General features: G+C 41.2%; 1 protein-coding gene across 2 annotated transcripts in view; it reads left to right on the forward strand.

Annotated features, from left to right (window-relative positions):
- The window catches only part of LOC108802290 (adhesion G protein-coupled receptor L3-like), a 33,096-nt gene extending 19,862 nt beyond the window's left edge, over positions 1–13,234 (forward strand). For both annotated transcript variants that reach the window (XM_018574156.1, XM_018574157.1), the window contains exon 2: positions 11,950–13,234. In XM_018574156.1, the coding sequence (XP_018429658.1) occupies positions 11,985–12,749 (765 nt within the window). In that variant the 5' untranslated portion in view covers positions 11,950–11,984 and the 3' untranslated portion in view covers positions 12,750–13,234. The remainder of the gene's footprint in view (positions 1–11,949) is intronic.
- Positions 13,235–13,747: the final 513 nt, after the last annotated feature.

Below are 13,747 nucleotides of genomic sequence, written 5' to 3' on the forward strand. Positions count from 1 at the left end.
ATATGTAGTCCTGCACAGGCAGTCCTGATCATCTCCTCCTGGGTAAAGAACTCTTGTCCCATCAGCCTCTGGTTCACTCAGGCCACGGTCAGTTGCAACATCAAGGTTTCCCTAACCACTTCAAGACCAGGTGTTTAGACCCCCTTCCTGGCCAGGCCATTTTTCAGTGTTCAGCGCTGCAGTATTTTGACTGACGTTTATTCCGTCATGCAACGCTGTACTGAAATGAATTTTATACAATTTTTTTGGGACAGATAGAGCTTTCTTTTGGTGGTATTTAAACACCACTGGGGTTTTTTTTTTTAACTATAATTAGGAAAAATTACAGAAAAGTTAAAAAAAAATAGTTTTTTTTACATTATGTTAGGAAACATTTATTATTACCCAGTTTTTTGGTAAAATATCGGGTCACGTCGGGTAAATAGACACCAAACATGTCAAGCTTTAAAATTGCGCGCACCCGCGAAATCGCAGAAAATTACCATACCCAAAATTGTCCATAGTCGAAACTTTAAAAGCTTTTACCGCTCATCAGTTTAGTGTTATCAGTGATTGATGGCCCTAGACGTATTGCTCTCACTCCGACGTTCGCGGCGATATGTAACATGTGCGGCGTAATGGGCGCAATCGTCTTTTTTGCACGTATGCGCTCCCGACGCATGTTTGCATGCATGTATGTAAAGAGCTCCTGGCCATCAAATTGGCACTAGAAGAATGGCGATACCTGCTAGAAGGGGCAACCCATCCAGTCCTGATCTATACTGATCACAAGCACCTAGAATACCTAACATCCGCCAGACGTTTAAGACCTCGGCAGGCCCGATGGGCACTTTTCTTCTCCCGATTTCGCTTCCACATAACTTATCGCCCTGGATCACACAACGGGAAACCTGACGCCCTGTCCCGCAGGTACTCGACGCCCGATGCTCCCAAGCAACCTGACACTATTCTCCAGACCAACCAGTTTCTACTCCTGCAGGCCGACCTGCTCTCCCGCATCCGACAGGCATCTCGGGACACACCACCTCCCGCCACCTGGAACTTATGTCAACAAGATGACCTGTACCTCCGGGACGGGAGGGTTTTTGTCCCTGAATCGGTCCGATCTGCTGTTATCGGGCAGTGTCACGATACTCCATTGGCAGGACACTTCGGTGGCTGCAAGACAGCAGACCTAGTACAGCGCTCATTTTGGTGGCCTTCCCTGAACTCGGACTGTCGGAAATATATTGCAGCTTGTACAAGGTGCATCCGCAGTAAGGGCCGTTCCTCCCGTGCCTGGGGCCTCCTACGACCACTTCCAATTCCGGTCCGTCCCTGGACCGCAATTTCAATGGATTTTATTGTAGAACGGCCACCCTCTGAAAACTGTATGGCCCACTTAATTCCGATGCGGAGGGTTCCCACGGCAGAGGCCCTGGCTCGCACGTTTATCAAAGAGGTGATGCGCCTTCACGGGATTCCCACTGATGTGGTTTCCGATAGAGGAGTTCAGTTCACCTCCAGGTTCTGTAGAGCTTTATGCGAAGCTGTGAACATCTACAGAAAATGATTCCGAATTTTTTTTTATTATTGCACCCATTATAAATTTTGACACTAGTGGGCTCCAGTACTTCTCGTTGGCAGCCAGAAGCACTGTCAGCCTTTGAATCTGTAAGAAAAGCCTCTCACTCAACCCAGTTGGAGTCACACATCCAGGGGCTTCCACACTGCAAGAAGATGTCCTCCAGGAGAAGATCAACCCACAATGTAGAGACAGGTCAGCAGGCCCTGCTGGTAGAAGAAATCCGATATGGCGTCTGCTCGTTTCGGCCCGTTTCCCGTTCATAGTGACAACACAGCGATCTCAGACGTCCCTCCAGTTGGTCTGCTCGATCACCTCGTCCAGTATTACAGTCTGCTCTCTCTCTCTCCCTCTCTGCTGCGGGCAGGGTAAGTAAGGACACTGGATACAGGTACATAAACCCTCTGGTTCGCAGCAGCCACCTACACGTCCTGCTCTCTTGACCTCCACTTGGGGAATGCTGCCAGACAGCCCTCTGCAACCAGGGTGCCTTTCCCCCTGCCCCCACAGTAGTCTGGGATATGTAGTCCTGCACAGGCAGTCCTGATCATCTCCTCCTGGGTAAAGAACTCTTGTCCCATCAGCCTCTGGTTCACTCAGGCCACGGTCAGTTGCAACATCAAGGTTTCCCTAACCACTTCAAGACCAGGTGTTTAGACCCCCTTCCTGGCCAGGCCATTTTTCAGTGTTCAGCGCTGCAGTATTTTGACTGACGTTTATTCCGTCATGCAACGCTGTACTGAAATGAATTTTATACAATTTTTTTGGGACAGATAGAGCTTTCTTTTGGTGGTATTTAAACACCACTGGGGTTTTTTTTTTTAACTATAATTAGGAAAAATTACAGAAAAGTTAAAAAAAAATAGTTTTTTTTACATTATGTTAGGAAACATTTATTATTACCCAGTTTTTTGGTAAAATATCGGGTCACGTCGGGTAAATAGACACCAAACATGTCAAGCTTTAAAATTGCGCGCACCCGCGAAATCGCAGAAAATTACCATACCCAAAATTGTCCATAGTCGAAACTTTAAAAGCTTTTACCGCTCATCAGTTTAGTGTTATCAGTGATTGATGGCCCTAGACGTATTGCTCTCACTCCGACGTTCGCGGCGATATGTAACATGTGCGGCGTAATGGGCGCAATCGTCTTTTTTGCACGTATGCGCTCCCGACGCATGTTTGCATGCATGTATGTATGAGTGGGGACTTTTAAAAAAAAAGTTATGTGTAACTTAAAATTTTTTGGGGGGGACTTGATTTTTTTTCCTTTTTTCCCCCACTAAACTTTATTGCTATCACATACGGGGGCTAATTACCGTATATACTCGAGTATATTTAGGTTAATTGAAGAGGACTTCGACATAGTGGGTATAGCGGAACCGTACACATTATACAAGCGATCCGCCTGCTCTATAGCTGGCGGATCGCTTGTATCTAAACAGGCTTCGCTGCCTGTTTTTTAAATCCGGGCAGTTTCCTACTCCCGCCAGTGGGTGGGGCTAACAGGCCGTCTTTTGCGGTTAATGACTGGAGTGATCTGAAACCAGGCAAATCTGCATGCATGTCAAAAGTATTTTTAAAATGTGCAATTCCCAGATTTGTCCAGTCTGTACGATATCATATTCATTAAATATCAATTAATTTTTTAATACGTTTTCCATGGTGTAAGAATTATCAAAATGAAACATGCATACGTTTGTTTCCCCCTTGCTCTCAATATTCCGCATCCCAGTATTTATCTAGAATTTTAGAGGATATAAATTAAGTTTGTTCTATTTCTAACACTATATTTTTGCAAATATGTGCGAGTTTGATATTCGAAATTGAGCTCTATATAGCCGTTTAAGAAAAAACATTTACTGTTTTTTTTTTATAACCACATATAATGTTGATGTAATTTCCTTCTCAATGAATGTATCCTGTGGAGACATGCACAGGATTAATTTATTATTCATTGTTTTCAATGAAGGAGAAGAGTGTGTAGTTTTTATAAAAGCTAATTAGAACCCTTGCCAGACAACGCCCTTCTGACGAAGCCCCGGTGGGGGGTGAAACGCATCATAAGCGTTAGGCTTGGTGTCTCTGTAAGACCAATCTCGACTATGGCTGCCTCCATCTGATGTACCCTCAAAAATACACCAAAGAATTGTTGGGAGATAAGCAACCTCTGTACAACTGTTTACAACATTTAGTCGTTGCAACTTAGAGGTATATTACCTTGAAGAGACCGGGCACCAATTTGATGGACTGTTCACTGGGATTCCACCCTGCCCGGGACATGGTTACTATATAATTCAAGACAAAGGTTCAGTGAAGGCTATTTACATCTACGTTCACATTTGAAGAACCAAGATAAGGATATTGACAAAAGCCAAAATACAGGCTAATTATTTCTATGCTCGAAGAACCGAGATAAAGATATCCCTCCAGCGAAGCCCGCTTACATTTACCGTGGATTACAAAAAGCAGAGAAATAGATAATCTTTCTACTGAACCTAGTCTATCTACAGTCCGGATCGTCGTGCAAGCATAAACCCGTCTCTGGACGCATAACTTTTCCCGAGAAAGGGATAAACATCACTGTGAGTGCTATCTAAGATTTTTCTAATATGATACAAACGTTTTGAACTTCTTTTTTGAACCCTTTTTTCTCTTTTTCATACACGTGTATGTTAACCCTTCCTTGTGCCAGAAGGATCATTCTCTCTCTTCATTCTTTGAGAATATCTCCATTTAGGACGAGAGATATCATACATAAGGTGTATATACCAAGCAGGGGCGTAACTAGAAATCACAGGGCCCCATAGCAAAATTGTGTATGGGGCCCTGTGATTGCTAGTTATGCCACTTGCAGATCCCACCATAGACTCTCTATGGTGGGCTCTGCAAGGTCTCAGTTGGGCTGCACGCATCTTACCTGTCAGCGTTGTCCACCTCCGTGGTCGCCGCCGCCGGGCCCCACCTCCTCTTCCGTCCTCGGGCTCCGCCTCCTATCGACGGGCCCCGCCTCCTCTTACATCACTGGCCCCACCTGCTCTTAGATCGCTGGCCAGTGATGTGAGAGGAGGCGGGGTTGCTGTTAGGCGGGCCCCGCCTCCTTTCCTGCAAACGCCGGTGTAACCAGCCTATTCTGCCGCATCTGCTGGCACCCGAGACGCCATAGTGACCCAGGCGGCCCACACGGCATCAGAGGGATGGCGTGGCCGGGCCCCCCTGTGCCCGGGCCCCATAGCGGCCGCCTGGGTCGCTATGGCGATTGTAACGCCACTGATACCAAGGTACTCAAGAGGCATGCCTAATACTTTTTATACGAAATATGCGATATATTTTTTCTACTTTTTTCTCTACATAGCCGAGTAGTGTCTTATATGTCCTATATGTAATATCTGTTTGTTGGTCTTTTGATATGTGTGCATTTTAATCTATTTTGTTTAATAAATATATATTTTACTAAATTTGAAGACTTTGGAGTTATGGTGGGATCCCCTTTTGGGGAAAAATACTTTACTTCTGCAGCCTATATTTCTCCTGAGGTTACCTGTGGATTTTTCTTTGTATCCAGAACAATTCTTCTGGCAGTTGTGGCTGCAATCTTTCTTGGTCTACCTGACCTTGGCTTGGTATCAAGAGATCTCCGAATTTTCCACTTCTTTATAAGTGATTGAACAGTACTGACTTGCATTTTCAAGGCTTTGGATATCTTTTTATATCTTTTTCCATCTTTATAAAATTCCAGTACCTTGTTACGCAGGTCTTTTGACAGTTCTTTTCTGCTCCCCATGGGTCAGTATCTAGCCTGCTCAGTGCATCCACGTGAGAGCTAACACACTCAGTGTCTGTGTATAAAAAGTCAATAATTGCAAATTGAAAAGCCACAGATGTGGGAAATTAACCTTTAATTGTCATATTAATCTGTGTGGGGCACCTTGTGTGACTTTTGGTCAGATACCACCCATTTACTGGAAGAGTTTGTACAGCTCTTGAAATCATAATTCTTGGGACCTAAAATTTACATATACATGTGATTAGAAATGTATTCCCTTTTTAGACATCTTCATTTGTAAAAATGAGGAAGGCATGATCTATACCAAATGACATCGTAAGGAAACAACAGGAAATTCTATTTTATTAGCATCTAGCTGTCACCCACGACATGTAGTAGACAATATTCCGCTTGGACAGTATCTGAGGACCAGGGAAGAAGATGAAGCAGGCAAGGTGAGAGCAAGACGGGTATAAGGGTAGAATATTAAGAAAAGCATATAAATGTGCCAAAAAAGTCGTGAAAAATGGGAGTAGACATAAGAGGTGTAAAGACAAAAATGGGGAACCGTTGAGATTGGTCCACACCTACTGCTCAGAACACAGGGAAAAAACAGAGATTTTTACAAAACATTGGAAATTACTTAGAGATGATGCATCCACCTGTAAGTTTTTTGCCGAAAGACCATTGGTCTCATTTAGGAGAGCGAAATCTCTTAAAGATATACTCACTAGGAGTGAATATAACAGAGAAAAATAAATTGTTGCAAATACGCAGGTACCTACCCATGTCAAGGCTGTGATTTTTGCCAATGTATTAAAGTGGGGGCTACGGTAATACTCCCTAATGGTAGACAATTTAGATTAAAACACTATGCCAATTGTGACACAGATGGGGTGATCCATTTACTTGTCCTTGCGGAATGTTCTACATAGGGAAAACTAAACGCCCCTTTAAGAGACGCATATCAGACCATCTATATGATATTAGATTCAATAATCTTCTTTCACCAGTGGCCAGACATTTTGCATTTAAACATGGGGGCTCATACATTGGCCTAAAATGAACTTTTGACATCGGTGTATACAGTATATGTGTTTATATTTTAAATGTTTATTATAATATATAACAAAGCAAAGAATTGATTATATTGAGAGTTATTAAATGTTGAATGTGATCCTAGGAGGCACAGGTGAAAATAAAAGCAGACCTCACAGCAAGATTGTTACTTAAAATAGCCTTTTTCTACATGGTTGCACATTCAGGATTCCCTTATTGGTAATGGTTGCTGTGTTCCACTGGGAGGAAGTGAGGTTTGTGTTCCACTGGGAGGAAATGACATCAAAGAAAAATGCTTACTCTGTAAACTTCCTTCCTTTCCTTTTAAAAGGAAGTGAGGTTTGTGTTCCACAGAGAGGGAAATTACATCAGTGAAAGCTAATTTTCCCGCCAAGATGCCTCCTGGGATCATTTGAGATAGGGGTATATATGTATGTATGTTCTTATTGGGGTTACACTAGCTGTACTAGCTCTGAGGAAGGTCTTGTACAGAATGAAACGCATTAGCTATCTGCAGGGCAGCATTCCAAGGCTGTTGGTTTCCTCCTGCGTGGTGGATGTGGTGTATTTAACCAGTGCTCTTTTCATGAAGACAACATGGGGATCCCCATTCACACTGTTGAACGTATAGACATAGGAGTTTCAGGATAAATGGACATCACTGGTGAGATCCACTTCTACTTGTTTTTTGCCTTTTATATAGTGACCATACACCAGATTGAATTGACTCTTTAGCTAACATTTTTGTCCAAGTGGATCTGCATGCCATTATCTTCACCGGTTTTCTGCTGTTTTTGCTTTCCTTATCCTTGTACAACTGAGGACAGGGCCGGTGCTAGGATTCTTGCCAACACAGGCAAAGTAAAATTTTTGCGCCCCCCCCACCCCGCAACCAACCAGAGGATCCTGACACCCGCGGCACCTCTGGCAGTCGCCGACCAGCTAAATTATTACCCCACCTGGAGCTCCTCCCACCAGACCAGCGCTGACTTGCCGCTGCTCTCCCGCACCGAAGGTAAGTGAAGAAAAAAAACCATAGCGCAAACATCGGGGCATTTTGACAAGTACAAGTACTTGTCAAAATGCCCTGTTTTTTCCGCCCTCACCCTGCAGCCTGACTTGCCTTGCGGTAGTGCCGGGCCTGACTGAGGAAGGACATTTCCATACACCAATCAGTGGGAAACACCATGCAGCAGGGTGTCCGCATGGGAAGCACCTCAGGACGCAAAACCACTCATCTGCATATACATTTCTGCTCATTCAAACTGCAGTTATTCCTACTGGTGGTTGACAACCTTTGTCTTCAAAATCATTTTACAATTGATGAAAAAAAGAAATATTATAATGCAATGGCGGTGAGATATACTGTGGAGCAGGGTGCGTTTACAGGAAGCACCTCAGGATGCAGTTTCAATCATCTTTATTTATAACCACGTCCATTAAGACTTTCTTCAGTGTACACAAATTCACCTATCTCTGATACCTCATATTGGATCATATACCCAGTAGTTGGACTATACTACATCCAGTACTTCTTGTTCCTATGTCTGATTTTGGAGTTTTATGAGTTTCATGGACCGAGACTATTGATCCACACCACCCACCACACGGTTAGCGTTTATAGTAACGCAGGACATGTGCATGATTTTTTTCTATATAGGCCCACATCAGGTACCCAACTGGTCTTACATGCATTGTGTTTATATAGGGAGGGGTTTTTGCTAATGTTGGGGAGGGGGGTATGTGTGCACATTGGGTAAATTATGTGTATATACATTTTTTGTAAAAAAAATATTTTTTTTACATGCTTACTTTGTTTGAAGAACATTTATGTGATCATATGGTTTCTCAGCTGATCTCTAATGTGTAGCTAAATGGGAACCTGTTGTTTCTTTCATCTTGTGTGTGTGTGTGTAACAAGGCCAAACATTCCAGGGTATGTAAACTCTTGATCAAGGCCATTTGGGTAATTTCTGTTATCATTATGACTTAAAAATGAGCCAAACAACTATGTGATAATAAATGGCTTCATATGATCACTATCCTTAAATAAAAGACAGTTTTTTGGCACGATCAGTCATATTTTCAATATAAATGCCAAAATTTCAAAATTTTTGCCAGGGTATGCAAACTTTTGAGCACAACTATACTGTATATAGTTGTGCTAAAAAATAACTTTGTGCATTAAATTTTGTTGAAGTCTGTGCTAGGTGCGAGAGCCCAAGAAGCATGCCTTTGGGCCTCATCCTGCCACATCTCTGTTTGTTTCAAAGTTCTGGCAAGCCTTCAGCTCTCTGCTGGGGATCTGTTTCTCTTTCTTTGCCTATCACCCCCAGTCAAAGACTGAGAGGACCAATCAGTCTCTGGAGCTTTCTCTTTGATGATTTGTGTCAGATAACCAAGGCATAACTTTTGCTGGACTAGGCATAATTTTTGCTGTTTGTCTGAATTCACCCATAAATGTTCTCCTCAAAACATTCTTCCTCCGTCCAATCTGTCATCCAGTATCCCTAGCACCACATGTGCCCAGAAAAATGTCACTGATGCTTATCATTAACCATCTCAAAGTTGGCAACCCTGTTGGCTCTCAAACAAAAACATCTCTTTCAAAGTGCCTTCACAGAAACTCTCACCCAAGTTCATCAGCCTGTACCAGATTCATTGCAAGATAAACCCCGTTTCTTTTCGGTTCCAGCTACCTCCCTCCCTTTAAGATCCCCAATACATTTCATGTCTCCTTAATGAAGCCTGTGCATCATCACATTTCTGTAGCCTCCAGAGCTCCTGTACTTGTGGATGGGCAAGAAGAGTATGAGGTACCAATGATTGTAGATTCCAGGAGGGACCCAAACTCTTTTCAGTACCTCATCCTATGAAGGGTTGAGGTCCCGAAAAACGCTCTTGGGTCTGGGCCTCTTTTAGTTCACGTTAAAAGTTTGATAAGGAAATTCTACCAGTCTTATCCAGAGAAACCTGCTCCTAAGGGTCCTGGAGGCCCCTCCTCAAGGAAGGGGGTTATTAGGCAGCTGGCTTACCTATATGCACTGGTGGCCCTCACTGTCTGCTTCTGGCTTCCAGAGACGGGATTGTGTCCTGGTTACCTGGTGATGGGACACAGTGCTCTTCCTCTGCTCAGCTAGTGTCCTGGTTGCTAGGCAACATAATGCAGCCTTCTAGCTCTTCCAAAGGGTTACAAACTGCTGCCCTCTACTTTTCCTGATTGCCTTGTCAGCTGTGGGGGTAACAAGTTTGGCCACATACCCCCAGCTCTGGGATTGGTCCATGGTTATAGCTCATCAGCCTGTAACCCTGTGCTTGTGATACCATGTTCTTGCTGACCAAGTGCATCTGACTACTTGTTGTTAATTTGCTAATGTTGCTGACATTTGGCCATGTTCACAGATTCCTTTGCTTGTCTGTCCTGACCTTTGCTCCATTTCTGGATACCTCTAATGTCTGCTGCCTGTGCCTTTGCACACTAAATATGTCTGCTGCCAGACATTAGCTCTGTCTTCACGAGCGCCTTGCATCTTGTATCTCCCATTGCACTAAATAAGGCCCTGCACTGGCGTTCGACTGTGCTACTTTTCTGATCACATGCTCCCACACTGCTGCCTCTCTTCTGAAGCAAGGGCCAGAACAAAATCCTGGAACTGTCCAGCAATGGCCTTGAGATAAAGTATGCCACCAGCACACCAAGGGTCTTTGTCTAACAATACCTTTATTAACAATACCTTTATTAGCAATTGGTCAAGCAAATGTTATTTTTGTGACAGAATGCTTAATCTTCAATAAAGCTGTTTTTGGGACGAAGATCCCTGGTGTGCTGGTGACATACTTCATCCCTTGGATTTGTGTGGCACAATCCGCCGTCACTTCAGCACCCATTCTACAAGGGGTATACCAGTCAGGAGTGTGCCAGGATATCTACAAGAAAAGATGTTCAGCAGTGACCAGGACTTCAGGCAATTATGATGAATGCAGCATTTCTACATGCAATCCACAAAAGGCCTGTTGTGTTCTTTTCCCCTACAATGCACTGATATTACCACTTCAGCTACTGACCTAATATAAGGATACCAAAAAACTACATTTTTATTTTTAGGGCGTCATTTAAGACTTTTTCCTGGAATTATCTTTCAGGAGTTGTATAATTCACTATAGATTTTAAAGGCAAAAGTGATCTGTCATGTTTTACTGTTTCTTTGTTTTAAAACTGGTGTTACTATTGATAGGAAGTAAAAACTTTATCTTGTGATTTGTCTCTTTATCACAATACTGAAACTATGCTTCTGGTGAAATTCTTTACAAATGAAATAAATTTTTAAAGCCCATGTTTGTTTGTTTTTTAATTAACATGCACAGTGAAAATTGTAAAAATAAAAACAGCTAATGAGACAAGGCAGAGGAGGACGTGAATTAAGGTTAATTAGGATTTACTAGGAGTATATAGGAAATAATATTATTTACTTTTTTCCACTTTAAAAAGTTACACAGGCACCACAGGAAAAGCCTGTAATTTGCATGTAATAGCTGCAATATTTATTGGCTCTTTCGTACTAATCATTAACTGGCCTGTCACAATAACAATGTGCCCACCATTACTTTAAGAAATAATATTACTTATCATTAATCTTACTAATCATTAACTGGGCTGTCACAATAACAATGTGCCCACCATTACTTTAAGAAATAATATTGTGTGTGCTCCTAAATCTTTATGCTGTAAGACTTTTTTTAAACTGGCATTTTTAGTCCTGTGTACAGGATACCAATGTAATGCTCTCATTTTGTTTCTATTTTCATCCCAAAATAGACTTCATTATGTTAATGAAACAAAGCATTTGACAGCACTCTTTGTGGCCTTCTTTAATTATGCTGTATAAAGAAACTAGATAATGTTTCTAGTTTCAAGATGAGTTCTAGTTTCTAGATGACCTCTGACATATTCAGTAAAAGGCTGTTTTTATTTGTGTATGCATTTATCATTTGAAGGTTTATTGCTATACAGTGTGGCCACTACTTTTTAAAATATTGGACTTCAATATGCCTTAAATATTTGTGTATTGGCACTGTTGAACAGAATTAATGACATTTACTTGAAACAATCTCACCTATGCTATTACTGGCACCATCATCTTCACTGGGTATCAATGGCAAACTGAGGTTTGTATGAAGAAATATAACCTTTATTAAAAAAAAAACATCACTAGTGAGTGGTTATGCAAACTAGACCAAAGCAAAATGTGAGGTTTCTGACAGCAAGTGGCGGTTACTTTTTTTCTAAACTGTACTGGAATAAGTTTTTTTTATGGGCGATGAACCACTTGGTTTACCTACACTTTTCACAGATATCCAATAGCATTTAGCAATGGACTGAAAATATTTTATGATTTTTGGATCTTGTTTTTTTTGTTTCACCATATTTCTTTAAGACATGTACTGGCGGCTAAAAATTCTAATTTTTCAAATAAATGTACATGCAGCCATAGGTTGCAAATGTAATAATTTTAGTAATGTGGTTAAAAGATGTTTATACTAACATTTGTATTTTTTCCAGAGGGACTGCTGAACAATGCCAGGGATACAAGTGTCATGGATACTCTACCACTGAATGGTAACCATGTGAACAGTTACAGCATTGCAACTGGAGGATACCTTACTGACTGCGTGAAAATAATTGACCGTGGCTTTAACCACAAAGAGACTGCCTTAGAAAAAAAAATTCTGAAGGAACTTACTTCTAACTACATACCTTCCTATATGAACAATCATGAGCATTCATGTGAACAAAGTCGAAATCTGGTGAATAAGTTGATAAATAACATAAACAACATAAAAGAGGATGAATCAATTGTCCTTGATGATGCCACCTCTTTTATTAATGATGAGATATTGGGTATAGAACTTATACATGAGGAGTCTGATGCCCCACTGTTGCCCTCACGTGTTTACCCTGCTGACAGTCACCAGCCTCTTCACTTTAACAGGAAAAAGATTCCACCAGATAACAGTGAAAGTTTTTTCCCCTTGTTAAATAATGAGCACACTGAAGCAATGCAATCACCAAACAAGGATTCTCTTTATACCAGCATGCCTACATTAACTGGCATAGCTGTCACAGGAAGCATAACCACTAGCACTCAGACTGATTCTTCGCCAGCCAAAACTAGGGATTCAGAAGATTTATACTACAAAAGCATGCCAAATTTGGGCAACCGGAATAACATCCATCAGCTTCACACTTACTACCCTTTAGGACGAGGGAGCAGTGATGGATTCATAGTCTCGCCAAACAGAGATGAATCTCCCATTGAAGAAAACTGCAAAGAACCAGCTCACCTTGTCACAAGTCTATAGAATATAAAAGGGGAAAAATCATGTTAACAAACTGTTTTATGATTTACTTTAAGAAATAATATTGTGTGTGCTCCTAAATCTTTATGCTGTAAGACTTTTTTTAAACTGGCATTTTTAGTCCTGTGTACAGGATACCAATGTAATGCTCTCATTTTGTTTCTATTTTCATCCCAAAATAGACTTCATTATGTTAATGAAACAAAGCATTTGACAGCACTCTTTGTGGCCTTCTTTAATTATGCTGTATAAAGAAACTAGATAATGTTTCTAGTTTCAAGATGAGTTCTAGTTTCTAGATGACCTCTGACATATTCAGGACTGGACAACATTAATTTAAAGGGTAATGGCCTATATGAAGTAAACACTGGTGTATACTGCATTTAGCATTCAAACGTACCTATAAAGTTCAACAGAACACAGTGCCAGGCAATGCCTTATTTCTGGGCAATGCTATCCAGCTTCTTACTGTTTGATGCCATTGATATGAAAAACACTACTGCATGCTTAATTCAGTATTCACCCTTGATTTAGACCAATACACCAATTAAAATGGATGGCTGACTTATAGCAATCAAAGTTTAAAACAAATCTAATTATATAGTTTGGTTCTCACTCAAGGTTGCATTCTTTGTGGATGTGATAAAATATATCCTAAATTAACAAAAATGCAACCAACCCAACATTAAATGAATTTTAGAATCCCATGCTAATTTCATATATTTGTGTTTTACTGTATTAACCAACTATACCAACAAATTCAAGACAACTAATGGCAGAAATTTAAAGGTTTTATGTGCTGTACAGATACTAGCATTGCACATGCTTTTTGTTTCTCTGAAATTCGTGTCCCTGTTAATGTAGTGAAAAATAATCTAATCTTTTTTTTTTTTTTCTGCTTGTCTTACAAGTTTTGTCTCAAGCAAGAAGCGATGCCCTATGTTTGCCATTTACCTTTAGATTTTATAAAGCAAATGTTCACTTATTAATAAAAAAAAATG

This window comes from Nanorana parkeri, unplaced genomic scaffold (assembly GCF_000935625.1).
Source record: "Nanorana parkeri isolate BGI_ZX_2015 unplaced genomic scaffold, ASM93562v1 scaffold2777, whole genome shotgun sequence".
In the NCBI taxonomy this organism is placed as follows: domain Eukaryota; kingdom Metazoa; phylum Chordata; class Amphibia; order Anura; family Dicroglossidae; genus Nanorana; species Nanorana parkeri.